At 58.5% G+C, this 25,508-nt stretch overlaps 5 protein-coding genes and 2 non-coding genes across 9 annotated transcripts in view; 5 read left to right on the forward strand and 2 right to left on the reverse strand.

The window, feature by feature from the left end:
• SUPT6H (SPT6 homolog, histone chaperone and transcription elongation factor) overlaps nt 1–13,042 on the forward strand; it is a 23,272-nt gene extending 10,230 nt beyond the window's left edge. Inside the window, exons 19-36 of the mRNA XM_040532498.1 lie at nt 256–332; nt 524–659; nt 1,047–1,184; nt 1,527–1,694; nt 2,224–2,351; nt 3,446–3,653; nt 4,116–4,263; nt 4,524–4,666; nt 5,441–5,581; nt 6,663–6,858; nt 6,993–7,231; nt 7,485–7,598; nt 8,133–8,257; nt 8,507–8,619; nt 9,018–9,095; nt 9,182–9,348; nt 10,670–10,857; nt 11,045–13,042. Of these exons, the coding sequence (XP_040388432.1) occupies nt 256–332; nt 524–659; nt 1,047–1,184; nt 1,527–1,694; nt 2,224–2,351; nt 3,446–3,653; nt 4,116–4,263; nt 4,524–4,666; nt 5,441–5,581; nt 6,663–6,858; nt 6,993–7,231; nt 7,485–7,598; nt 8,133–8,257; nt 8,507–8,619; nt 9,018–9,095; nt 9,182–9,348; nt 10,670–10,857; nt 11,045–11,231 (2,694 nt within the window). The 3' untranslated portion in view covers nt 11,232–13,042. The remainder of the gene's footprint in view (nt 1–255; nt 333–523; nt 660–1,046; nt 1,185–1,526; nt 1,695–2,223; nt 2,352–3,445; nt 3,654–4,115; nt 4,264–4,523; nt 4,667–5,440; nt 5,582–6,662; nt 6,859–6,992; nt 7,232–7,484; nt 7,599–8,132; nt 8,258–8,506; nt 8,620–9,017; nt 9,096–9,181; nt 9,349–10,669; nt 10,858–11,044) is intronic.
• A 1,229-nt stretch (nt 13,043–14,271) lies between these two features.
• PROCA1 (protein interacting with cyclin A1) lies at nt 14,272–15,946 on the reverse strand. Its single transcript, XM_040532530.1, has 4 exons — nt 15,748–15,946; nt 15,085–15,217; nt 14,853–14,987; nt 14,272–14,768 (listed from the first exon to the last, which is right to left on the reverse strand). The coding sequence occupies exons 1-4, from the start codon at nt 15,929–15,931 to the stop codon at nt 14,342–14,344; spliced, it is 879 nt and encodes a 292-aa protein (XP_040388464.1). The 5' UTR covers nt 15,932–15,946; the 3' UTR covers nt 14,272–14,341.
• A 1,271-nt stretch (nt 15,947–17,217) lies between these two features.
• On the forward strand, nt 17,218–18,526 carry LOC121057878 (adenine phosphoribosyltransferase-like). Of its 2 annotated transcripts, none has more exons than XM_040532587.1 (6): nt 17,218–17,310; nt 17,439–17,596; nt 17,712–17,805; nt 17,884–18,030; nt 18,120–18,215; nt 18,290–18,526. In XM_040532587.1, the coding sequence occupies exons 2-6, from the start codon at nt 17,474–17,476 to the stop codon at nt 18,415–18,417; spliced, it is 588 nt and encodes a 195-aa protein (XP_040388521.1). In that variant the 5' UTR covers nt 17,218–17,310; nt 17,439–17,473; the 3' UTR covers nt 18,418–18,526. The 2 variants fall into 2 exon arrangements, with proteins under 2 accessions (XP_040388521.1, XP_040388522.1); XM_040532588.1 differs by having other exon boundaries at nt 17,299–17,310; nt 17,456–17,596.
• A 13-nt stretch (nt 18,527–18,539) lies between these two features.
• RAB34 (RAB34, member RAS oncogene family) lies at nt 18,540–21,696 on the reverse strand. 2 transcript variants are annotated; one of them, XM_040532584.1, is made up of 11 exons: nt 21,563–21,696; nt 20,641–20,765; nt 20,459–20,550; nt 20,027–20,092; nt 19,801–19,902; nt 19,630–19,694; nt 19,491–19,542; nt 19,272–19,353; nt 19,089–19,179; nt 18,892–18,999; nt 18,540–18,811 (listed from the first exon to the last, which is right to left on the reverse strand). In XM_040532584.1, exons 2-11 carry the CDS (start codon nt 20,692–20,694, stop codon nt 18,744–18,746), a joined length of 780 nt encoding a protein of 259 aa, XP_040388518.1. In that variant the 5' UTR covers nt 20,695–20,765; nt 21,563–21,696; the 3' UTR covers nt 18,540–18,743. The 2 variants fall into 2 exon arrangements, with proteins under 2 accessions (XP_040388518.1, XP_040388520.1); XM_040532586.1 differs by having other exon boundaries at nt 20,641–20,766; nt 21,571–21,673.
• A 147-nt stretch (nt 21,697–21,843) lies between these two features.
• On the forward strand, nt 21,844–24,216 carry RPL23A (ribosomal protein L23a). Its single transcript, XM_040532589.1, has 5 exons — nt 21,844–22,002; nt 22,353–22,533; nt 22,824–23,000; nt 23,407–23,476; nt 24,154–24,216. Exons 1-5 carry the CDS (start codon nt 21,978–21,980, stop codon nt 24,166–24,168), a joined length of 468 nt encoding a protein of 155 aa, XP_040388523.1. The 5' UTR covers nt 21,844–21,977; the 3' UTR covers nt 24,169–24,216.
• Nucleotides 22,666–22,740, forward strand: LOC121058115. The gene has a single exon (XR_005814081.1). It is a non-coding gene; the product is annotated as a small nucleolar RNA Z17 (small nucleolar RNA).
• Nucleotides 23,266–23,332, forward strand: LOC121058114. Its single transcript, XR_005814080.1, has one exon. It is a non-coding gene; the product is annotated as a small nucleolar RNA SNORD42 (small nucleolar RNA).
• Nucleotides 24,217–25,508: the final 1,292 nt, after the last annotated feature.

The raw sequence follows: 25,508 nt of genomic DNA on the forward strand, positions 1-25,508 counted from the left end.
GCTTGTACTGCTATCCTGAAACACAGAAGCATGACAGCATCACTCTCTCCTCTGCACAGCTTTCATGTTTGTCCTTGCAGTTGTCTGCAGAGCCTCTGGAGAAGGTATTTATCTAGATCCATGTCGTGGTGACAGATCAAGGTAGCAGTGAGGGAGGATTTTCCCTGTGAAATAGGAACCCAAGACTAGTAGCTGATTCAATGCAGAAACTCTCCAGCTTTTCTACTCTGACCTGTCTCGCCTTTTGCTTTCCAGGCACAGGATATTGAAACCTTGAAAAAATTTCTTTTGAACAAGAAGCCTCACGTGGTGACAATCGCAGGCGAGAACAGGTCAGAGCAAGTGTCTTTGTGTTCCTTCCACTTCCAGGTCTCTTTGCAGTCCTTTCCTTGTGCTCCTTCATGTGTCATTGTTTGTACAGTTAGCAGGAGGAGGAGCAGGCAGCCCCCAAAACAGTTTTTGAGTATGTAGCAAAGTGCAGTCTTGCATTCTCCCCTCAATACCCTCGGCCATCTCTCCCTAGGGATGCTCAGATGCTGATGGAGGATGTAAAGAGAATTGTTCATGAGCTGGATCAGGGGCAGCAGCTGTCCTCTATAGGAGTGGAGCTGGTGGACAATGAACTGGCCATCCTCTACATGAACAGCAAGAAGTCTGAGGTGAGCCTTCTGTTATTCTAGACACCTCTTACTCAGGCTGTCTCGGCCTCTGTTTATTGTGCTGGCCCAGCCTTGTGTCATCCACTGCCTCATGCGATCCATCTAGAAAGTGACATGCTGATCCCTGGGTTAAGGCAAAGCATCTTGTTTAGGTTTCCCTGAAGAAATTGGCACCAGCAGATGTACAAAGTAGATGTCGGTGCATTCTGAAATCAATTTTGTTCAGCTGAGTGGATGGGTTTGTTTCATTCCTAGTTACAGCATCATTCCTGTGGGTCTTTGATCTCAGTTTTCTTTGCCTGAGCACCAAATGCTTCCTGTGTTCCAGTTCTTGTCTGACGACTTGGCATGTTGTGCTACAAAATGTGATTCTCTGGCCTCTTGCAGAATGAGTTCCGGGATTACCCACCTCTGCTGCGTCAAGCAGTCTCCCTTGCTCGTCGCATTCAGGATCCTCTCATAGAGTTTGCCCAGGTCTGCAGCTCTGATGAGGATATTCTCTGCCTGAAACTCCACCCTCTGCAGGTAAGGTTTTCTTGTAGGATTCTTGGCTAGGGGGGATCCATCTCTGGGAGGGGAAAAAAAAAAAGTGGCCTGGGAGACCTGGGACTGTTTTCTGTCAAGGAAAAGTATCCCAAGTTGAACTGGTGCAAGTTCTGCCTGTTCTGTGCCACGTTCAGGCTACACAGCACCTTTTTTTCTGCCTTCTTTAGCTCATCTGCCTCCTGCCTTTAGGCTCTTCCCAGGGGTAACTCTGAGGTGCGGTACAGCACCTGAGAGCCAGTCTACTGCGGTTGGCCCCGCTTGCTTTATGGCAAAGCGTTGCACACACCCCCTTGCGAGGCTAACGCCTCTCCCTTCTGTCAGGAGCACGTGGTGAAGGAGGAACTGCTGAATGCCCTCTACTGCGAATTCATAAACCGTGTGAACGAGGTGGGAGTGGATGTCAATCGGGCAATTGCTCACCCTCACAGCCAGGCTTTGCTGCAGTATGTGTGTGGCCTGGGACCACGCAAAGGCACTCATCTGCTAAAGGTAAGGAGGCTTCTGTCTCTGCCTACAAAAACAAAGCAGCCCGAACAGCGTGCGAGTTGGCCTGATGGCAGTGCTGCGACGAGCTGAGTCAGAGTTCTGCGTGCCAGATGCAGCTGACAGCTCCGTCGACGGGTTTTCAAATGTGTTACCTCACTGCGCCTAACCCCGAAGCTGTTTGGGGACTTGTGTCCGTCACAGACCCACGCAACTCAGCGGATCTGTCAGTACTAGCTAGCTCCTGAACTCACAGGAGCGGATGCACTGTCACAGTATCAGGACGCCTCCATACTGCAGAAAACGCAAGGCAAAAAGCCAACGCTTTTCCTGCGAGCTGGAGCTGTTCCACGGGGAGTCATCTCCCTTCGTGCAGTGTTGAGACACAGGCAGAGGGCAACGGTTAATGATTTGTGATGGTCTCGGTTATGTCAGATGCTTTGAATACCGCGCTGTCCAGTGTGAATCCTCTGCTTTTCCTGGGAAATCCTCGGGTTTGAACAGTAAAACTTAACGCTCTTTCCTCTTTCTCCAGATCTTAAAACAAAACAACACACGCCTGGAGAACAGGACCCAGCTGGTTACGATGTGTCACATGGGACCCAAGGTGTTTATCAACTGTGCTGGCTTCATCAAAATTGACACAGCGTCGCTGGGCGATAGGTGGGTGTTGGGTTGTGTTCAGTGCTGCACAGGCTGTGAAGTTAAATGTGTCACAGGCTGAAACAGTCTCGTTCTGTGGAGTCCATGTCCCTAGGAGTTTCTGTGTGGCCCCTCTGATCTCCGGCCAAGTTCAGGTATTGCTGGTTATTAATCTGATTCTTAAGGGTAGCTAAACGTGTCCAGCAATGTGAGCTGCGGAACATTAATTATATAGCTTGCTATGGTGTGAAAGACCCTTTTGTGGTCAAGAGGAACTAGACTAAAACCAGTTGTTCCTTAACTTTCCGTAGTCCTTGTGCATGTCCGTCAGTGACCCGTATGCACTTCTGTTTGGTTTCTGCCTAGTCCTACCAACAGTATTTTATTTTTCTGAAGTTTGAGAATAGAGGCATAAATCAGCAATTCAGCTTCCTCATAGCAGTACTGGTAAATTTGTAGAGCATTAGGTTACTGGTAATTGAACGAGAGCTGTGTGTTTGGAGGACAGTGATAACCCGTTTTCTAAGTCTTCAGCTGCCAGCTTTGTGCAGAAGAGTCACTTGTTGGGAACGTGTTTTTTCTAGGGCTGCCACAGTATTTTTTTTTTTTTTTTTGCCTTTGAAAAGCAGTCTGAGCAAGGACACCTGGCTGAATCCTTACGCTGAGTGATCCAGCCCTCCTAGGTGCTTGGATCTTGCAGGAAGCAAGTCCCGGAGGTGCAAGGGCAAAGCAAAGACTTCTCCAAACTGGATGCAGGTGGCTGCACCACCAGTTGGCAGTGTTTAACTTGTATAAGGAAGGAAACTTATGGAGCTATGCGCTCGTACCGCGCCTATAGCACACTGAGTCATCGAGCCTACGTAGCATCCCAAAGCCTGGCTATGACCTTGAGGCGCAGGAGCTGCGGTCTGGAATTTGCCTTGGGTCCCACTGATTTATCAAGGAAGAATTCTTTGTGTCCTGTTTAAAGTAGTTTGTTCCTTTGGGGTCAGTGGTGGCAAAGCAGCCACGCAGCCAACAGTGATGGTCAATAACGTGATTCGTGTTAGGCTGAAGGAGCTGACTCTGGAACCCTGCAGAGTCCTTATCTGAACACGTCTCTGGTTGTATTTCAGTACTGATTCCTACATCGAAGTCCTAGATGGTTCCAGAGTCCATCCTGAAACCTACGAATGGGCAAGAAAAATGGCAGTAGATGCCTTAGAATATGATGAGTCAGCTGAGGATGCTAATCCTGCAGGAGCTCTAGAGGAGATCTTAGAAAACCCCGAGCGACTGAAAGACCTGGATCTTGATGCCTTTGCTGAAGAACTGGAAAGACAGGTGTGCTGGGGATTGCTGGTGCTGAGAAACAGGGGAAGCTGTGCTGTCCAGCTCAGTTTCTTAGGTTTTGTAGCTGGTGACCTTCGTCCTTTTTAGGAGATGAGCATTTATCTGTTGCCATTTTAAAATTTATAAACAGCTGTAACAAGTATTTGGTGTCTGACAATGGCGTGTAGTAAATGCTTACAGAAAGTATGCCTGGGGAAGGGAAGATAGAGTAATTGGGCTGGTTTTGTCCCCACTGAACTTATTTTTTTTCTGAATTTAGTAATAATTTTGACCTCCTCAACATACTGTGACTAAGTCCTACAGTTTGATGATACACTGTGCAGTCCTCTTTTTTTTTTTTTTTCTAAATTTGGTGTTTGATAACTTCTGTGAATTATTTCGTAACTTATACTGGATTCCCTTTTCACCTCCTTCCTGCCACTTATGGCTTTATAACCCTTGAATACCACACAGGGCTACGGTGACAAGCATATCACTTTGTATGACATTCGAGCTGAACTGAGCTGCAGGTACAAGGACCTGAGAACACCATACCGTTCTCCAAACACAGAAGAGGTCTTCAACATGCTGACCAAAGAAACTCCAGAGACTTTTTATATAGGTATGTCCATGTTCACTAAGAGGGCTCTGATGATTGTTGCCATCCTAAGTTGATTTAAGATGTGTAGAGGTGGGGCAAAGGGATGTTGCTGAGGGTGACGTCAGGACAATGCTGAGGTTACATGTGTGTGAAGCAGCTTTTCGTGTACCTGGGAAGTCTCCTAACGCCTTCGTACACATCTGCCTTAGATCAAAGTAACTGTCTGGCCCTGCAGTTGGCTTTCAGTTCTCCGTTCTCTCTTTTCTCTCATCACACCACAGGTAAAATGATCATCTGCAACGTGACCGGGATAGCCCACAGGCGACCACAAGGAGAAAGCTATGACCAGGCAATACGGAACGACGAAACTGGCCTATGGCAGTGTCCTTTCTGTCAGCAGGATAACTTTCCAGAGCTCAGTGAGGTAGGGCTGCTTCTCTCGCTGGCCCTGCCTTTGACAGGAGTGCCTCAGCAGACTTGAGCATTTTGTAGGGGTGCAGTAGCCAAGGGCTCTTGAGAAACAAGGTAACAGAGCCAAGATTATGTCTGCGGTGCCCCAGGACCCCAACCTGAATGTGACCTTTGATTGCAAATATAAAATGTTCCAGTTTTGACTAATTGCCTCAGTATGGATTTGACGGGTCCTTTATGGATCTTAGTGAATTGAACTAGGAGTGAAATGGATTTGGGGATAAGCTGGCCAGTTCTTTGCAAATACATAAAGCAGGCTTGTTTGTGGTCTAGGATTGTGTTTTACGCAGAGAAGCTGCCAGTGACATGGAGAACAGAAGTTTGTTCTGCCACCTTCACAATTTTAAGAACTTATCTGGACTCCCTGCTGCTTAATGCAGCTGTACTTTAGGTCTCTCTTCCAAACATTTGAATTCCAGCATTGGTAATCAGTGACTTTAAAGTCCTATAGTGTTCGTTAGAAACCAGCCCTAGCTGCAGGCTTCTGTTCAGGGTCTAAAAATATTCTGGCCTTCCTGGTTGCAAAGCCCCATCAGTTCTGCTCAGTTTAGGTAGGAAGACCGTGTTACTGGGTAGCTTTCATTGAAGTCTTCTGTCCTCTGCCCTTCCACACGTCTGTGCTGGCTGTGCCTGTTTGCTGACACAGCTTTTAGACTTGTGTGAGTGTGAGCTGCCCGGGTTATTGTGTTTCCATGCTGACTGACTTTTTATCTTTGCCTTGCTCCAGGTTTGGAATCACTTTGACAGCGGTTCCTGCCCAGGTCAGGCCATTGGAGTGAAGACACGTCTGGATAACGGCGTTGCTGGCTTCATCCCAACAAAATTTCTTAGTGATAAGGTGGTCAAACGGCCAGAAGAAAGGGTGAAGGTATGAAAGCAGTGAATTTTCACATACGCTGCAAGAACTAGAAGAGCGTGGAGTCAATGGCAATAATTCAGAGTTTGGTTAATGCTGTTCCCTAAATGGTTTCTCAAACCTTACTTTTCATTGAAGGACTTTAAATCAGCAGCAAGTTCAGGTTCTGGTTAGCGTCCCTGTCCCACAGTGCAAATCTCTCTTGGCAGCTGGTAGAAACCATGTTAATCAGTTAACATGTTGTACTGTGGGAGAATTTATTATAGTCTGGGTTTGGGAGACCAGAAGGCATTCTAATGCAGAGCTGCCCTTTGTTTCCGGCTTTCTAAAGAGTTCACAGAACTGCTGTTAGTTAGATATGCGGGGTCTGTTTCCCTCTCTTGTAACTTTTTCTTCTTTCGCAATTCATTTGTGGAGGTCGTCAGAGTTACTGGTCTTGTTCAGGACAGGGACTGGGGTTCTGAAAGAAACAGAATCACGTATTTCTATCACATGATAAAATAGGTTTAACATCTTTGCCATCTTCTTGGACGCCCTGACAGTCCATGCAGGTGATGGATAATCCTGTAAGCACGGAGATCTCTTAGCAGCTTTTTAAAGAGACATTGTTGACTTCAGCACGGTTAACTGGAGTAAGACATTGCAGTTTTTGTGGCGGGATTTTCCGTTTCCCATTTAAGTAGGGTAGTCTTTTGGGTGTCTTCCAGCCTGTTTCTGAACAGACATAACTGCTTTCTTGTGCATCATGAAGTCCGGTTTTGCTGCTCCCATTGTTAAAGATACCTGAAATAGCAAAATTCATTGTCCTCAGCTTCCAGACATGCAGTGTTCAGTGTGACGTGGGGTGTAGATATTAGGTGCTAGAGAACTGCCAGCAAAAAATGTCTTTAATCTCTTTTGATTCTAGTCTTGGGGATCAGGTGTTTTTCAATTCGTATCGAAGGATCACTTTTAAAGGTGGTATCAGTCTGAAATATGCGAGGTGACTTGTACTTCATTGGCAGCACGGCCCCGCACAGACTGCTCTGTAACGCAGGGTGCCTGGCGTATCAGCCACGCCTGCTGACCAGCTGTGCATGACCCTCTCCTGCAGGTGGGAATGACTGTTCACTGCAGGATTATGAAGATCGACATTGAGAAGTTCAGTGCAGATCTGACCTGCAGGACTTCTGACTTGGTGGATAAGAACAACGAGTGGAAACTGCCTAAAGACACCTACTATGACTTTGACTCTGAGGCAGCAGATCACAAACAGGAAGAAGACCTGAAAAGAAAGCAGCAGCGAACAAGTGAGTCTGTCCTTTTTCTCTCCCCTGTGACACCAGCCTTCCCAGGGTGCTTTAGGAGAATAAGCACAATTAGATGTGCGCTTGGAATAAAGCAGTTCCTCTTGGAAGCCTAAATACTCCTCTTTGTCCCCTAGCGTACATCAAGAGAGTAATTGCTCACCCGTCATTCCACAACATTAGCTTCAAGCAAGCTGAGAAGATGATGGAGACCATGGACCAAGGGGACGTGATTATTCGGCCAAGCAGCAAAGGGGAGAACCACCTTACTGTCACCTGGAAGGTGAACGATGGGATTTACCAGCACGTGGATGTCCGAGAAGAGGGCAAGGAGAACGCTTTCAGTCTGGGCTCCACGCTTTGGATTAACACAGAGGTAAGAGCCCTGCAGAGCATGCCTGGGAAGGATTTGGTGTGGCAGAAGTACCTCCTTGGCAGGAACAGGTTGGCACAGCTTTTCTGTCCTTGCAGCTGCGTTCAGACTATTGCAATGGACGTTACTCTCCTTCTTAGACACTTTTCACTCAAAGCATCCAGCCTTGTTGTGCAGGATGACCAATAGCTGTATGCTAGGATCAGAGTTCCTCATCACGCACCCTAAATACCTCTTTAAATGTGTTTGTCCAAAGGAGTTTGAAGACCTGGATGAAATTGTCGCTCGCTATGTCCAGCCTATGGCTTCTTTTGCCAGAGACCTGTTGAATCACAAATACTATCAGGATTGCAACGGTGGAGACAAGAAGGTGAGCCCGTCCCAGGCTGCGGTAGCTTGTGTGGGAGATAAATAGTTTTCTTTGTCCCAGGGCAGATCTTAAACTCTTTGAGTCTAGCGTGAGCTGCTCTGATCTTCCTGAGCTCTGATCTTCCTTGTCGCTTGGGGCTTGGCAGTCACTTTCCAGCTCTAGGTTTCAGGGAGATTGTCTAGGAGCAATGGAGTCAGGATGGGTTCCTGCACTGGGAGTGTGGAGGAGCACCTACAGTGCTGTGCCAGAGCCCAGACAGTAAATGTCACTGGAGAGAGTGCTTCTCTCTGCAGATTTGTGATCAGAACCAGTAATATGCGTTGCCTGGGCTAAGCCTCCCAGGCTGTGGTTTGTCTGCTCACAGAAACCTGCTCAGAAACAGTGCTGTTGGTGGTCCTTGTCGGATTGCTGGCATCAGGGCTGGGGAGAAAACGGACTGAAAACAGCATGGAGGGAGATATCTGCAGGTTCTCTGTGTCGCTAAAAATGTAGGCTCTGCTTGAGCATTTCTTTTTCTCTTCCTTTCTCTATTAGAAGCTGGAAGAGCTGCTGATAAAGACCAAGAAAGAGAAGCCAACATTTATTCCCTACTTTATCAGTGCCTGTAAAGATCTACCTGGCAAATTCCTCTTGGGATATCAGCCTCGAGGCAAACCAAGGTAAATGAGAGGCAAGCCCAGCAGCTGGAGCTGAGTACTGCCAGTACCACACCTGGCCTTACTGCTGCCAGTTTCTCTTCCAGTTCTTTCAGTCTCACTGTAAGTCAGCCTTCACCAGAGTTTGTAGGCCTTCCCTGTCATGCCTGTTCCTATTGTTGCCTGTTAGCACGAGGGTGCTGTATGGAGGCAGGTATCTGAAGCAGCCTGTGATCTCTTGTGCTCTCCTGCATTCACTGCTCCTCCTCACAGGATAGAGTATGTGACGGTCACACCAGAAGGGTTCCGCTACCGGGGCCAGATCTTCCCTACCGTGAACGGACTCTTCCGATGGTTTAAGGATCATTATCAGGACCCTGTTCCAGGTGAGCATCCCAAAACCTGTGTCTCGGCTTTCTGTTTCGTGGGTGTCACGTCGTAGGGGCAATTCTGTGTTCTTTGTCCCTGAAATGTGTTCTAGGATTTTCTATACCTGGAAGGTTTCAAAGCGGTGCTCAAGTTTTTGTATTCCATGGACCTGTTAAGAGCACTCCTAAGAATTAATCTTTTGGCCACGTGGGCCATGCAGCAAAGGAATTGCCCCTTTCCCCTCCTTTAGCCTCTCCCACTATACAATCCTGCACACGCCATGTCCTGGTAAAACTGCACCTTGCCAATACAAGTGTTTCCAACATTATATTTTTTTTTCAAATCACGAGTTCCAGACCAATAGCTGCTCTTCTGGGAGAACTAACCCATCCCCCTTGGCTTCTATTTTACACAGGTATTACCCCCAGCAGTAGCAGTCGGACCAGGACTCCAGCCTCCATTAACGCTACTCCAGCTAACATTAACCTGGCAGGTCAGTGCAGGCTTCTCCTGGTGGAACTGGGGTGCGAGGTCCTCCTCCAGGCTCTGCGCTGTCTAACACGATGGTCCTTCTTGCAGACCTGACCCGTGCAGTGAACGCCCTCCCGCAGAACATGACCTCCCAGATGTTCAGTGCCATCGCTGCCGTGACGGGCCAGGGGCAGAACCCAAATGCCACCCCTGCGCAGTGGGCATCCAGTCAGTATGGCTACGGGGGCAGCGGAGGTGGCAGCAGCGCGTACCATGTAGGTGTCACTTCTAAGCCTTGGGGACGAGGTGCTGCGTGGCTTCTTCCCACCGCTAGAAACCATCCCGTGGGGATTCTGCTGGGCTGAGGGGTTGCTCCTTGCCAGAGATCCTAGCTGCACCCATACTTCTGCAGAGGGGAGCCTGACAGGGTTCTTGGACCAGATCTCTTCCTCCCCTGGCTGAGGAAATGAGGCGTGTAACCCAGTCCTGCTCTGGAGAGAGTTGAAACAAATAGCAAACTGGCCAGGCCCCCAAGGAATGTGGCAGGGTAGAGAGAAGGGATCCAGCGGTGAAGGCACACAACCTTGTGATTGTGCCCCTGAATCGCCAACGTGAGCTGCCAGAGGAAGAGATTAGCTGGGAAACTATGCGCTGAGTTTGCAGGGCTTTTCAGCTCAGCGTGCTAATCTCCAAGCTGCACCGGCAGGCGAACACCTCAGCCTGACCGAATACCCAGGGGCTTTGCAGGGAGTTGAACAGTTTCAGCTCGTGCTGAAGCCTTTCCTCACGCACGCTGGTGCCTGCCTCCCCCCGGCACACACTGCCAGCTCCCTGGCTGACCCTGATGCTAAATCCAGCTGCGGAAGGACTGAGTTGTCTGGGTACAAGAAACACGCCCTGCCATTAGATCTGATGAAGAGGCGCTGCAAGACAAGGCTTGCAGGGAGGAGAGATTCTCTTCTGGACCACCTTGGGAGGCTTTCATGGAGTTTTGCAAAACAAGTGTTGAGCTGGGGATAGGCAGGGACTGTGGATAACCCAATGTGTTAAGCACCAAGACAATCTGAAGGAAAAAGGAGATGAACAGGCAAAAAGACTAAGCAAACAGTGAGCCAGCCAGCTTGGGATCTGGGAGGGAGCCATCTCGGGAGCTGCCTTCTCTGCAACCCACTAGGGCAGAAAAATAAGGGCAAGTTCATCTGTTCTTCATGTCCACCGTAGGATGTTTCTGGATCTCTGGTGCCCATCTCGCTTGTGGTCCTTACCTTTGTTTGCTTTGAACATCTCCCCTTGTACCCTGTGTGGGATGAACAAAGAAGGGTGGCTATTTTATGGCTGGAGGCTCTGGGGGAGGAAGAAGCAGGACCCAGAAATGTCCTGTGCTCAGCAGGGTGCTGCTCCTTCTGCCCTGCCGCCCCCCATTCCCTAGGCTGTGATCTCTGTGAACCTCTTGTTGCTCAGATGAGGGGCTCCAGCAGGCCTGGGAGCGTGCAGCAGCTTCCCTGGCGAGCAGGGCGGTGCAGAGCACGCCAAACCTCTGCCTCGCAGCCTGGCAGGGTTTACCCGCTGTCCTCTAACAGCCTCTGCTTCCTGCAGGTCTTCACGACTCCAGCACAGCAACCAGTGGCCACCCCTCTGATGACCCCCAGTTACTCCTACACTACCCCCAGCCAGCCGATCACGACCCCCCAGTACCAGCTGCAGGCCAACACCACACCCCAGTCCACCCAGTCCCAGACACAGTCGCAGCCATCGTCCAGCTCCAGGCAGAGGCAGCAGCCAAAGTGAGTGGCGCCGGGTGCACGCATCTGCCTGCGTCACCTGCTGGTTGCTTTTGTGGATTTCCATGGAAGCAGCACGGTGGGGTTGTCTCAAATCCTCCCGCGTGGGATCTTTTGGAGAGGGAGGGCAGGGAAAGCTACTCTGGGCTTGCTTTCTGGCACGTCACACCTCCTGATTCTGTCGTTACAGGACCAACAGTCACGCTGCGATCGACTGGGGGAAGATGGCCGAGCAGTGGCTCCAGGAGAAGGAGGCTGAACGGAGGAAACAGAAGCAGAGGTTGACTCCTCGCCCGTCCCCCAGCCCCATGATCGAGAGCACGCCCATGTCCATCGCCGGGGACGCCACGCCGCTGCTCGACGAGATGGACCGATAGGCTGTGCTGGACCTGGTCCGTGACCTCCGCTCCCTTCTCTCGGAAAGGGAAGGGAGAGCGAACAGTTGAAAACAACTTCCCTTCCCTTAGCCACGTAACTCCTGTTTTATACGTCATGAGATGGTGGGAAATGACTCTTGGTGATGTGCACCTGAGCGAACGAATAGACTTGGCAGGGCTGGTCTAAATATATATATACTATATATATATAAATATATCATAGGAAAGGACAACTGCAGTGGCCTCTGCGTTCCAGGTCCCTGGTTCACCACTTGGAAGCTCGGCAGAGCAGTTACAAGGTCAAATGAGTCCATCCTTTTACGCGCACAGCAGTCTGCTTTCACAGCGAAGACCAGGAAGCAAACGTAGCTGAAACTGCAGACCACTGGCCTGGAGTGAGCCTGTTTTCTTTGGATTCTCCCAAACCCTGACTGTCGGCTCTCCTCGTCCAGAGCGCGCGAAGCAAAGTCACTGGGGTTGTGACAAGCTAACCAGGGTTCTCAAAAGGTTTCTGTTGTTTGTTCGCTCCGTGGTTTCACGTGTTAACAGGCTCCGCAGTCTGTGTCAACCCCCAGGCGTGTTCGTAGGGGTCTCGCGCAGCAGCTCTGGGGGTAGGGGTCTTGCCAGAGAGAAACGCAGCTGTTGTACCAAAAGGTTGCTCTCCTCTGGCTTCTTTTGGATCAATATTTATTTAGTTTTTTGGGTTGTTTTGTTTTGTTTTGTTTTTAAATCAGACTGCGAAGCGAAACCCCAGGCACCAGCAGCTTTCCCAAGCATGGGCCAGACACTCGGGCTGAAACGCCGCGAGAGCAGCCGCTCGTATGGCGGAGGGGGACGTAAAGCAGCTGAGCGCATGGCATCCTCCTCCGCGTCAGCTTAACCCTGCCCACTTGTAACCAAAAGGGGTGAATAAATAGTGTTTCTACTGAACGCTACTCGAGAGGTTTTCTGTCTGCACCCCGCGCTGCCTGCCTGCCCTCTCCTCTCAGCCCCGGGTTGGCCGCAGGAGCAGAGTTCAGCGCTGAAAGCCGCTGCTCCTTCCTCCTTTGTTGCTTGGAGTTGCCTTCTGTGTGCCGAAACTTTCACGGAGAAGCTGGTTTCTGTTGAGCTGATTAAAAAAAAAAAAATGATTTGTTTTGATGTATTGTGTAGAGACATCATGCACGCGTACCGGCACCTCGCAAGGCCCGCACGTCTCTCACTGGCTGGGGGAGGTACCGGGGGCCTGGGAGGGGGCAGATGATGCGGATGACTCCTGTTATAACTTCTGTCACGTCAGGAACTGCCAGCGCTGAGAGGCATTTCTGAACTGGAAAGTTTCTGCTGCACACACTTTCCCCTCTCCTCCTTTGTTCGTAGGGATTTTCTATGGAAGCAGGGTCTTTGTTCCTCCGAGTGCTCCTGGTTAGCCGCCTCTTCGCTAAGAAATGAGCAAGAACAGCAGCTCCGGATAAACAAAGGTCTTTTTTGCATGTAAATGCTCCTGAAGAATGGCAGCAACGCAGGAGAACAAAGCAAAGCAGTTTCCAGAGAGAAATGCAGGTCCTGGCTTCCACGCCATCTCCTCTGGGGTGCTGGGGGCTGACACGGCCATGTCCCTCCTGCAGCCGCAGGCCGGGATGGGGCCGTGCCGGGGTGGCTTGCAGGTGTACTAACCTTGTGCTATTTTTTTATTTTATTAAATGCTACGATGGGAGTTTTACCAAGGATGTCTCTGACCCGTACCGGGGGGCTACTTGTGCATTGTCGGCTCCTTTTCAGCTTTGTTTTTAGTTTCCCCATACCGTCAATAAAAATTCTACTTTTGGGAAGCTGCCTGTAAGCTGTCTGTGTTTCAGCACTGGTGCTGCGCTTGCCCCAAGGGCTTGGCACCCGTGAGCGGTGCTGCTCGAGGGCGCGATGACTTGGTGCAGCCTCAGTGTTTCCTCCGTGGGCTCTCGTGCTCCTTTCAGTTCAGGGACGTGGGATCGCATCCGCTCCTCGGGCGCCTCTCCGGGAGCGGCGGGGTTGGTGCGGGGCAGCGCTGCCCTCCTGCTGGACCCGTGTCCTGTCCCCGAGCACTGCCCTCAATTCAGGCACCCCCTTACCAGCAGGGGAACGAGTCGGGCTGCCCGAGCAGCCTGCGATTGCTGGCTGTGCCTCTGCCTTTGTCCCAGGGCTGGAAAAGCTTCTGTTGTCGCACACCCCAGAGCTCCTGCAGTGTGTGAAGTCTCCGGGGAAGGACGGGGACCCCTCTCCTCCCCGAGCAGCCCACCCCGGCTCCAGCTCCCCGTGCGGCGATGCTGCGAGCTGGCCACTGCTTCGCCTCCCCAGTGGGGCGGCAGAGGTGGCATCGTCTGCACTGAGCACGTCTGCCCCTGGTCCCCGTGTTGTGTTTTGGGGTGGGAGAGGGGCTGCTCGGCCCCATGCAGCTGCTTTCAGCCCCACAGCTGGCTGTGGTGCGTGTGACCAGCACCGCCTGTGAGCTGCCCTGCTCCCGGAGGCAGGGGCCAAGCCGGCGGTGCGTGGGGTGAGCTGCTGGTGGGGCTGGAAAAGGAGGTGCTGGTGCTGAGCACCTCGCTCCCAGCCTGGGAAAAGGGGGGTCAGAGCTGGGGCGGTGCCGTTCGGTCATTGCTGCTCCCGGGAAATAACACCCCGGGGAGCTGGAGCTCAACCAGCTGTAGCAGGGCTCCCAAACCCCAGCCCTGCAAAACGGGGGCTGTGCCCTGTGCTGAAATGGGGACAGGAGCTGGTGTCCTCCCTCACCAGGGACGTGACTTCACCATCCTCAGGAACGTGAAATGAGCCTCCACGAGTGCTGGGGAGTACCTCAAGCCCCTTCAGACCTTTTCTTTTTTGCACAACCCTGCAGACCCTCGGGTTTTCCCTTTCTCTGGGGCCCTGTGGGGCCATGCATGGGGACCAGCAAAGTGCCCCCAGGTAGGTCAGGCGGCAAGGCCCCATTCCCACCCTCCCCAGCCCATCAGCGGGCTTAACCCGAGGCTTTCCCCCGTGGCACTGCCCCCGGCGTGCTCCTTCCTCCCTGCTCCACACAGCTCCATCTGCTCGACGCCCTACTTTATTAACACAGCGAGGACCCGCGCGGGGAGCCAGGTCCGCGGCAGCGGGGCTCACGCAGCCTCCGGCTCAGCTTTGCTTTTCAGCCTCTTCTTTCTGTTTCTCTCCTTCCTCCTCCTCCTCTTCCTGCTGCCGCTGGCCGCTTCCCCCCGGTCCGGCAGCGGGTCCTGCGCCCCCGAGCCCGGCTGGGCGCCGGGAGGAGTGTGGGTGGCGGGCGCATCGTGGCTCAGCTCCCCGAGTTCGGCAGGGCTTTTCTTCTTCAGCCCCTTCCCCTTCTTTTTCTTATCCTTCATCCCTTTCCTCTCTTTGGCGGCGGGCAGCAGGCGGGCATGGCGCTGCGCCGGGACCTCTCCTCCTCCCCAAGGGGGGCTCAGGGCATCCCCCCCCAGCCACGCCGCCCTGTCGATGAGCTCCCCGCCGAACTCGTACAGCACCGGCTCCCTGGGCACCGCCACGGCCACCGTGTTGTACGCCTTGCACCTGCGGGGAGCGGGGACGGCGTGGGTCAGGGATGGGGGCAGCAGCAGCGGGGCCGGACCCGGGGTGGGGGGTGGGGACACTCACCAGACGTAGAGGTAGGGCTCCACGCACTCCTCCTTGTAGGCGAACTCGAAGCAGGGCACCCGGATGACGTTGAAGAAAGCCTGGCCCACCACGCGCGAGGCCGTGTCGTTCACCTGCTGCAGGCACTCCTTCAACCTGCGGGACGGAACCGGGTGAGGGGGGGGTGGCCAGGCTGGGACCCCCCCCCCCCCCCCAAATACACACACACCCCTGGGGACCCGGGGGTGTTCACCTGCGGTCGCAGTCGCAGTGGCTGATGGTGTGCCAGCGCAGGTTGCGGTAGCCGTAGCGGGCGGTGAAGGGGTGGATGACGTGCTGGCAGTGGTCATGGTCCCGGCAGCACCGGTCGGTGTCCCGGTGCTCCCCTGCGGGCACGGCACGGGGTGCAGGCAGGGCCGCGGGCAGCGCGGGGGGGTCTGGGTGCAGCTGGGGTGGGGCTGGGTCGGGTTGGGATTGGGGCTGGGGCGAGGATTGGGATGGGAACTGGGAGGGACAGGGCTGGGACTGGGATGGGACTGGGATGGGGATTGGGGCTGGACCAGCACCACAGTGGGGATGAGATTGGGAGCAGGATGGACTGGGTTGGACTGGGACCAGTCTGGGGATCAGGACGGGATGAGCACCAGGATGGGGACCAGAGGAGGGACTGGGTATGGACTGCTTTGGACCAGCACTGGGACGGGGACGGGACCAGCACCTGGGGACCAGAATGGCAGCGGGATGGACCAGGATGGACTGGGACCATTCTGGGGGGGTGGATCAGGCCACTGGGATGGGGACTGGGACGGAGCAGCCCTGGGATGGGGCAAACTGGTGGACCAGCACCAGCCCTGGGATGGGGACGGGCAGGGTGCAGACGAGCTGAGGGACAGGGACGGGCTCCTTCGCTCCTTACCCAGCTGCTCGTAGGCATCCGCGTTGCTCCCAGCTCCGCACCACAGCGTCCCGGGGTAGGTGAGCCCGCGGCGGGCTCGGGGTCGCCCCGGGGGGGCCGCTCCGGGGCTCGGGGCTGCTCCGGGGGCGACCACCAGCAGCAGCAGCAGGAGGAGGAGGCGGAGGAGCGGCCGCGGGGCGCACATGGCACCGCGGGGCCCGCACCGCGGAGGGGCCGCCTTATAGCGGGGCTCGGCACGGCACGGCCCGCCCACCGCGGGGCGGCACGGCTCGGCACGGCACGGCTCGGGTCGGATCGGATCGGCACGGCTCGGCACGGCTTGGCATGGTGCAGCTTGGCTTGGCATTGCTTGGCACAGTTTGGCATGGCATGGCACGGCACGGCGTGGCTCGGCACGGCTTGGATCGGCACAGCTCGGCACGGCTTGGCATGGTGCAGCTTGGCGTGGCATTGCTTGGCACAGTTTGGCATGGCATGGCACGGCACGGCGTGGCTCGGCACAGCTTGGATCGGCACGGCTCGGCACGGTGTGGTATGGCAAGGTGCAGCTCGGCACAGCACTGCTTGGCACAGCTGGGTGTGGCACGGCACGGCACAGCACGGCATGGCATGGCACAGCTCGGCATGGCATGGCATGGTGGAGCTCGATATGGCATTGCTTGGCACAGCGTGGCACAGCGTGGCACAGCATGGCATGGCACGGCATGGCACGGTGCAGCTCAGCATGGCATTGCTTGGCACAGCTCAGCGTGGCACGGCATGGCTCGGCATGGCACGGCATTGCATGTCCCAGTTGGCACGGCACAACTCGGCTCCGCGCGGTGCAGCCTGTGCCAGTACAGCCAGTGGGGTGATGCTCTGGTCCTAACTCACAAGGTGCCAGCGCTCGCAGCCCCAGCCACGCTCCCCCGTGGCCACGACGGACGCGAGGAGCTGCGGCACCCACCGGGGCCGTGCCGTGGGACAGGACACAGATGGGGGCGACGCAGCTCCCAGCTGCCCCACGGAGCTTTCCCTGGGGCCCGTGCTCAGCCAGGGCCGGCAGCTCGCAGCCAGGCTGCCAGGGCTCGTCGCCCCTCGCAGGCTCCCCTTTGCCAAAGCCCATTTGCAGTCAGGACGCGGAGCCTGGCCGGTGGAGCCAGCGCTTGGCGGGGCAGGACGGCGCCCGAGGCCCCAGCGGGGACGTGCGCGGCCTCGAGAAGTCCCCACGCTGGCCGAGACCCCCAAAGGCTGCACCCTGAGCACGGCTCTGCCGTGTCCAAACCTCACACTCACGGGATGCTCTGCACACCCGCACCCATCCCTGGCACCTCTGGGTGCTGGGGACACGCTCGCAGGGGTGTGACACCCCCCCCCCCCCCCCCCCAGTGCTCCCTGCCACCCCCGGTGGGGGCACGTCACCGCCATGGCTCCTGCCTGGCACCAGCCCAGGTCCCCGCTGGCCGAGGGTGCTGGCAGGGGGCCCAGCACCACGGGGCTGCCCCTGCTCAGCTGTCGCTGTCTGTGACTGTACTGGGTCCCCATGACAGTCCCGCTCCGCTCGTCCTCGCCGCCGGCACCCAGGTACGGAGCCCGACGCAGGGCCGTGGGGTGTGCACGGGGAAATTGGGGTGTGCACGGGGAAGTCGGGGTGCCCCGAGCCACGGGGTGCCCTGAGGGGTCTGGGGTCTCACCCCCTTGCACGCCCGCAGCCCCCCCGTGCTCGCAGCGCCTGTGGTCCCCGTGCATGGACCTGAGCCACGTCCCCGCCGCCCGCGAGAAGGGCTGGTACCTGGCGCTGATGGCCCCCAACACCAAAGGTCCCAACTACGCCTGGCTGGACCCGTCCCGGCTCTACTGCCACCCGCAAGTACCCAGCGCCTGGGCAGGGGGCACCCGGGGGGGGGGTTGGCATGCGGGTGGGCTTTGGGTCCAGGGGGTGTGGGCACCCTTAGGGGCACCCAGCACCTCCGCTGCCTCCCCAGGGCTTGCAGGACTGCGTGGCTGACCTGCTGCAGCCCTTCCAGGGGGACCCCATCGACCTGGTGGCCGGCATCGATGCCATGGGCTTCATCCTGGGTGAGGGGCGATGCGGGTGAGCCCGGGGTCCCCAAACCTTGTCCCCACGGGGGCTGACAGCGCCGCGGCCGCCCCCAGGTGCTGCCGTGGCCACCGCGCTACACAAGGGCTTCCTGGCCATCCGTAAAGCCGGGCACCTCTGCGTGGAGACGTTGTCGGAGCCCTACACCGACTACTCAGGCCGAGAGAAGGTGATGGAGGTCCGCACCGACACCGTCTCGCCGGGTGAGCCCACGGGGCGCTCCCGCCACGGCGGGCTGCCGGCGCGGGCACCGTGCACCGCGCGCTCGGACGCAGCCTCTGCCCCTCCCTAGGTCTGCGCGTCCTCCTCGTGGACCAGTGGGTGGAAACCGGGGGCACCATGCGAGCGGCCATCCGGCTGGTGGAGCGGCTGGGGGGGGTCGTGGCAGGTAGGAGGGGGCGCCCCGGGGTGCGCCCGTGGGGGCGGCGGCGGCCGGCGCTGAGCCCCCGCCGTGTCCCGCAGGCGTCGCGGCCGTCTGCATCGAGGACAGCGAGGGCGCGCGGTGGATCCGGGAGCGCTACAAGTGCGCCCACTGCGTGCCCCCCCGCCTGCAGCCACGCTTCGACCGCCACCAGACGGGCTGGGAATGATGCTGGGTCCGGCACCGTGCACCCCGAGTTTGGGGCGTTTTCTGCCCGGTTTGGGTTTTTGGCGTAACAACTCCTCCAGCACCGTGCCGCTGGCTCTGCCTCCTGCCCGCCAGCCCGACGCCTTTTTTAAAAAGCATAAAAAAAAACATTTTATTAAAACAAAGGGAAGGCTGGGGGCGTCTCCCCCTGAGTGGGTTTGCATAGCTAAGGGGGCCGCGGGTGCCCCTGCCCAGCCCCGGCCGCAGGGACGGCTCCTCGGGGCGGCCGGGGCCGCTGCTCTTTGGTACGGAGACACGGGCGTTACGGGGGGGCACGGGGCTGCCCCCTCACTGGCAGCACTTGGGCTTCTTGCGGGGCGCCGACTGGTACAGGTCGCTCTCGTTGCTGCTGATGCCTGGAGGGAAAAAGGGTGGGTGGGGGGTGGGGGGCGGCGGGGGGCACCCGGGGGGGGGGGCGGCAGCCGGGGGTACTCACGCACGGTGTCGCCGATCCTGCGGGCGCTGCCGCGCTCCAGCTCCGCCAGCACGCTGCTCTCGAAGGTCAGCGCCGCCACGCGGAAGAAGAAATCCCGCACGTTCTCCCCTGCCCCACGGGATAAGACCCCTGAGCCCCTTGTCCTGCCGGGGGGGGGGGGGAGGCACCTGAACCCCCACCCCCTGGCCGGGACCCACCGGTGAGCGAGGACACGGCCCAGAACTCCGCCTGCATCTCCTGGGCCACCTTGAGAGCATCCTTCTCCATCAGGCTGTACTGCGCCGGCGTCTGCCAAAAGGGGGGGGTGGGAGGGTGCTGGGGACGGCCCCCGCGCAGCGGGGGGGGGGCCCACGGGGGGGGGGGGGGGGGGACACACTCACGCTCAGGTCCTTCTTGGAGCCCACCAGGAAGAGGATGACGTTGGATGGGTCGTTCTCCTTCAGGGCGTCAGCCAGCCACTGCCTGCGGGGCCGCCGTCACCGGCCGAGCGCTGCCCTCTTGCTCGCGCGCCGGCGGTCGTGACGGCCCCGTGCCCCCCCCCCCCCTCCAGCCCCCCCCCCCCCCCCACGTCCCCGTCCCCTTGGCCGGGTGTCACTTACCGCGTGTGCTCCAGGGACGCCACGTCGTTAACGTCGAAGACGATGACGATGGCTGGGGGGGAGGAGAGGTGAGATGGGGACGGGGACGGCCGGCGGGGACGGGACACGGGGTGGGGGGGTGGGGGGTGGGGGGTCTCACCTTGCGCTCCCCGGTAGTAGGTGGAGGCGATGCACTTGAAGCGCTCCTGGCCGGCTGTGTCCCAGCTGGAGGGGGGGGGGGGCAGGAGGTCAGGGGGGGCAGCGGGAGCCTCGGGGCGGGGGGGGGGGGGGGGGGGGGGGGGGGATGCGCACGGGGCTGGCGCCAACTCACAGCTGCAGGCTGAAGGGCACCCCCAGCACCTCGAAGCGCTCCATCTCGAAATCCACCCCGATGGTCGCCTTGTAGTTCTTGTCGAAGGTGTCCTTGCAGAAGCTTGGGGGGGGGGGCAGGAGACGAGTGTCAGCCCCCGGGGAGGGCGGGGGGGGGGGGGGGGGCTCTTCCCACTGTGCCCCCCCCCCCCCCCAGAAGCGCCTCCTGCGGGGCGGGGGCCCGTTACCGGTTGATCAGGCAGGTCTTCCCCACCGACAGGTCCCCCACCACGATGATCTTGGAGATCTTGAACCTGCGGGGCAGAGGGGAGCACAGCCACTGCGGGGGGGCACCCAGTACCGCCCCCCCCCCCCCCCCCCCTCCTGCCAGCCATTTTGGGAAGCCCCCGAACCCCCCGGCAGCACCGTGCCCCCCGCGCCCCCATCGCCCCCGTTCCCCCCCCGCCCTCATTTCCCACCACCACCAGCAGCCGCAGCCCAGCCCGGACCCCCGCCCGCCCCCCCCCCCCCCCCCGCTGCATTCCTGCGCCGTGACGCAGCCGGGCAGCGCTGGCAGCCACGCGGCGCCTTCCCGCTGTGGGGACACGCCGGAGACCCCCCCCCCAGTTCGGGGGGGACACCCCCGTGCCCCCCTCCCGGGGGCGGGGGGGGGTCCTCACCCCACGGTGCCCGTCTGCTGCTCCTGGCAGGCGCTGGCCACGCTGGGGTGGAAAGCGGGGCGGGCGTGCAGGGCGGCCTCCTTCCGAAAACACTGCCACGGGGGGGGGGGACAAAGGGGACCCCGGTGAGGTTGCGGGGCTCATGGAGGCCACCCCCGGGCCGCCGTCCCCTCCCCGGTCACCTGCGGCAAGTCGGCGATGACCCTGTCCCTGCGGACGGGGGCCAGCACGTTCATGGTCCCCTGGGGCCACCGGGGTGGGTTCGGCGGCCGGACGGAGCGGGGACGGGCTGAGGGCCGCCGAGAGGCCTGGGGAGAGATGGAGCAGGGGGCGGCGCTGCGCCCGTGTCCCCAGACTCTCTTTTCCTCGTGTCCCCAAGTCCCGATTTCCCGGGGTCCCCAAGTCATCCTGTCCCCAAGTCCCCAAGTCCCACCGTCCCTGCGCCCCCAACTCCTGCTGTCCCCATGTCCCCAAGTCCTGTTCTCCCTGGGTCCCCAAGTCATCCTGTCCCCAAGTCCCCAAGTCCTGCCATCATTGCGTCCCCAAGTCCTGCTGTCCCCAGGTCCTCAACTCCTGCTGTCCCCGTGTCCCCAAATCTCACTTGTCCCCCAGTCCCTCATGTCCTCACGTCCCCCATTCCCCCGCCTCATGTCCCCATGTCCCCTGGTCCCCCTGTCCCCGTGTCCCCCGGTCCCAATATCCCCCAGTCCCCAAGTCCCGCTGTCCCCATGTCCCCCCTGTCCCCCGGTCCCCATGTCCCCGTCCCCCGTCCCCGCTGCCCGTGCATCCCTTGGGCATCCTCAGTCCCCGTGTCCCCGTGTCCCCACCCGAAGCACCCCGGCACAGCCCGTCCCCGTGTCCCTTGGTCCCGGTTACCTCCCCCCGTCCCCCCGGTGCCCCCCCCCCCCGCTGTCCCCATGTCCCCGTGTCCCCCCCGGTGCCCCCCCGGTGTCCCCTCACCCCGGGGTGCCACCACCCCCGTCCCCGTGTCCCCGGTGCCTGGCTGTCCCCGTGTCCCCGCCACCCCCACACCCCCGTGTCCTCCCCCCGGTGCCCCCCCCCCCCTTCCCCGGTGTCCCCTCCCGGTGCTCCCCTCCCCGTTACCCCGTTACCGCGCCCCTCCCGCCGCCGCTCGCGGTGCTCGGCGCTGCACCCTCGGCGCCCTGGCCCCTCCCTCGGGCCTTTCGGGGCGGGGAGGGGCCCGCACTCCGGTTCCCGCCGGGCCGGGCCCTGCCGCCGCCGCCCGCACCCCCGGGACCCCCGGGACCCACCCCCCCCAGCGGGGCGCACCCCGGCCCTCCCCACCCGGTGACTACGGGGAGGGGAGCGGGACTACAACCCCCATGATGCCCCGCGGGGCGACGGGGCGATCTGCGCATGCGCTCAAGAGTCGGCCCCCCGAGACTACACTTCCCGGCGAGCCTCGCGGCGAGAGGGGCAGGGAGATCTCGCGCGATTTGGGGCTATAAGCCCGTGCGGCGCGGGGCGGGCGGCCCCTTTCGGCTTCCGGCCGCCCAAGATGGCGCCCAAGGCGAAGAAGGAGGGTGAGGGCGGGCGGCCACGAGGGGCTGGCGGCGTCAAGGCGGCGCGTTCGGCCCCCCGCCGGGTGCGGGGAGTGCCCGGGGCTCGGCCCCAGGGGGCTGAGGGGTTCCGGGGGGCCGCGGTGCGGTGCCGGGCCGCGGGCACGTGGAGGGGGTGGGAGCGGCCTGCAGCGGGAGGCCCGGGCCTGAGGGGAGCTGAGCCCCGTTGGGGGTGTGGGGGAGGCGCTGGGGGCTTGAGGGAGGCCCCTGGAGGAGCTCTGCTGGTGGGGGTGCCCCCCAGGGAGGTCACGCTCCCTCGGGGAGCCTCCTGGGCCCGCAGGCCCTTGTTGGTGCTGACCGAGGTGTTGTCACAGCCGTGCCTCCGAAGACAGAGGCGAAAGCCAAGGCGCTGAAGGCCAAGAAGGCCGTCCTGAAGGGGGTCCACAGCCACAAGAAGAAGAAGATCCGCACGTCGCCCACCTTCCGGAGGCCCAAGACCCTGCGCCTGAGGCGGCAGCCCAAGTATCCGCGGAAGAGTGCCCCACGGAGAAACAAGTACGTGTGGGGTGCGGCTGCCACAGCGGCTGTGGGGCGGGGATGGTCCCTTCTGTGGGAGCCTGGGCCCCACTGGGGTCCGAGGGTGGGACTTGGCCACTGTGCTGCTCTTGGGGCTGAGCCCTGTGTTGGGGTGCAGGTGATGATTTCAAGCGACCAAAGCCTGAGAGTTTGTGATTAAAACTTTTTTTTGGTACCTGATGCACCCCAAACTTGGCGTTTGAAAGCTTCTGAAGTGTAGGTACAGCTCCTGCCATCCTTTTGCTAACCCAAGGGCCTTTCTCCTGCAGGCTTGACCATTACGCCATTATCAAGTTCCCTTTGACAACAGAATCGGCGATGAAGAAGATAGAGGACAACAACACTCTGGTTTTCATCGTCGATGTCAAGGCAAACAAGCACCAGATCAAGCAGGCAGTGAAGAAGCTGTATGACATCGACGTGGCCAAAGTCAACACGTTGATCAGGTAAGAGGGGGAGAACAGGTCACTGGTGGGTGTCTGGTACTTCAGGTGCTCAGTGTGGCTTTCAGCAGAAAGCTTGGACACGTGTGAGTTTCAGCAGTGCTGCGGGGGCTCTCAGGAAGCGTGGAATTAAGTTCGGTCGCGTTTTCAGTGCTAAAACGTCGATAAAAGCCACTTTTGACTGAGCACATCTTGGTGGAAGTGTGAAATGGTGCTAGGCCAGGAAGCTGGCTTCAGCAGGGAGCTCTTCTAATGCTGAGGGAGTTCTGTGCAGATGATGTGAACGTGTTTTACCCCTGAGTGAAGTGATGTTTCCAAAGGAACCACTGATGCACATACCCTAGCGGGAGCGCGGAGTAGGTGCGAGGAGCGGCGTGCCTCTGTGCTGATGTCTCCTTTTCCACTCTAGGCCTGACGGGGAGAAAAAGGCTTATGTCCGACTGGCTCCAGATTACGATGCGCTGGATGTAGCCAACAAGGTGAGAAGTCTTGGAAACTTGTCAAGCTTCTATTTACTCTCTCATATTTTCTACGCCTGGTTGTTCTTCGTGGTGTACACGTGAGATGCTTGCGCTTGAAGCACGCTGGTGCTGCTGCAGCCTCCTTGTAGTTAAGCAGGATCTGAGGGTGTTCGTAAGCAGGAACGCTTACTGGTCATAAAATTCACCGAGTTCTGTGGGGGAGTTACTGAGAGCTGCAGTTCTTGCCCTCCTCCAGGGAGGGGCTCCACGCCACAAGTCCGCAGGAGCTCTGAAGTGTGGGAGGGGACGCAGGAAGCGCGTTGGAAGCGGTGTTTGTCTCGACGGTGTTCTCAGCCAGCAGCGCGGGCAGCTCCCTCAGGGGAAAACGGTGCCAAAGGCACTGCTGGGGCCTGGCTGAAAGGGATTGCACTGTGCAGGTGGCTGTCCTGCTGGAAAGGGCTGGGGGTTTTGTCCTTGATGGGGCTGCGGGGAGCAGGAGGCGGTGGTGGTGGGGAGTAGCACGGGGATCCTGGTGGAGTAGGTGTGTGTAATGGTGATGGGAGGCACTTGGGCGAGTCTGGGAGGAAGAAACCCGTCCTTGGAGAGCAGGAATCCTGGGGAGATGTGTGGTGGCGGTGTCTGGTGGAGGCTCTGCCTCTTTGCCGTCTGTTTTAACCCGTTTTGCTTCTTCGCAGATTGGAATCATCTAAACTGCATCAAGGACTGTACAGACAGGACAATAAACCCCGTAAAACCACTGAGGGACTCCTGTGTTTTGTGACTGCGCAGCCCACGCCAAAGAGCCTGCAGGAAGCTGCCGGGGCTCCGTTTTTAGCAAACGGGGTTCCTGCCTGCCTGCCGTAGCCTGGCAGCAGCCAGCTGCCCTGTGGGAGGCTCTCGGGGGGCGCAGTGCCGTCCCACGTCTGGCACCTCGCTGCTGGGGCGTCCTGCGTGGCTGACCTGGTCTCTCTGCGGGTAAACCCCAGTGAGGTGATGCTCTCCTGATGCAGATACCCGGCTACACGAGCGTGCTGGTTTTGTCGCACTGTTATTAGTAAATGTTTGTGGTGGCTCTTCCCGGTGTCCTACATAACTTCTGTGTGGGGTGTACCACCAGCTAACGAGCACCAGGAGGCCGGTACTAACAGCAGCAAAAACGTCTTCATGGCTCAGGTCGGGTACGAGCTGGGTGCCGTGCCATTTTCCGCCTCTTACAACTATTTGCTTAGGCTGCAGGCTTTGATGAAGCCCTCAAGCTAACGCAATAGCAGGCACTCGTTTTTTTTTCTGGCACGGTCCACGCTCCCCTTGTTGCAGCATGGGAGTTGTAGCCTGGTTTCCCTGACGCCGTTCCTGTTGCCCCCGGTCTGTGATCCTCACCAGGGCTGTTTCCAAACTCCAGCTGCTGCTGCCGTTTGGGCAGTCCCGTTTCCACAACTTTTTTGGACGAAACCAGCTTTTTGGAGTGCTTGGAGAGCCCTGAGAATGCGGAGCACTCGGTGAGCAGGAAATGGAGGTGGAGTACCGATAAGCCCTTAGAGAGAACTGGCGCTAAGTGCGGTGCGCGTTGCTGAGGAAAGTGGTGAAGGCTGTGGCCAAATATTGATCGGAGCAATCGAGCTCAGGCGGTGGGACACCGAGTTCCCTTCGAGCCTCTTGCAGGGGGTGCTGGGGTCCTTGGGCACATGTAAAAAAGGCGGTGAGCGGGGAGGGGGGGCTCCCCCCCAATTGCTGCTGCTGCTTTTGGGCTGTGGGTAAAGATTTTTGTGGTTTGAGCTTCTGTTGGCTCGAGATTCCCTTCACAAGGTGCGAGGCTTCGGACCGCTACGAGCTCCCCTGCTGTGGGATGGCTCCAAGGAATTGGGGGGAGAGCCTGCGGACCAGCTGTGAGCTTCCACCAGCTGCAGGACGCTTCACGAGGGCAGTGTGGAGATCCTGTAGGGTGGTTCAGGGAGGGTGGGAGGCTGAGGCAGCGCTGTGGGAGAGGCTGGAGGCAATCTTTGGGTTGGGGGAGGCGGGTGATGATGCTCCCTGCCCGCAGCACGAGCAC

The sequence above is a fragment of the Cygnus olor genome, chromosome 20 (assembly GCF_009769625.2).
Source record: "Cygnus olor isolate bCygOlo1 chromosome 20, bCygOlo1.pri.v2, whole genome shotgun sequence".
Classification (NCBI taxonomy): Eukaryota; Metazoa; Chordata; class Aves; order Anseriformes; family Anatidae; genus Cygnus; species Cygnus olor.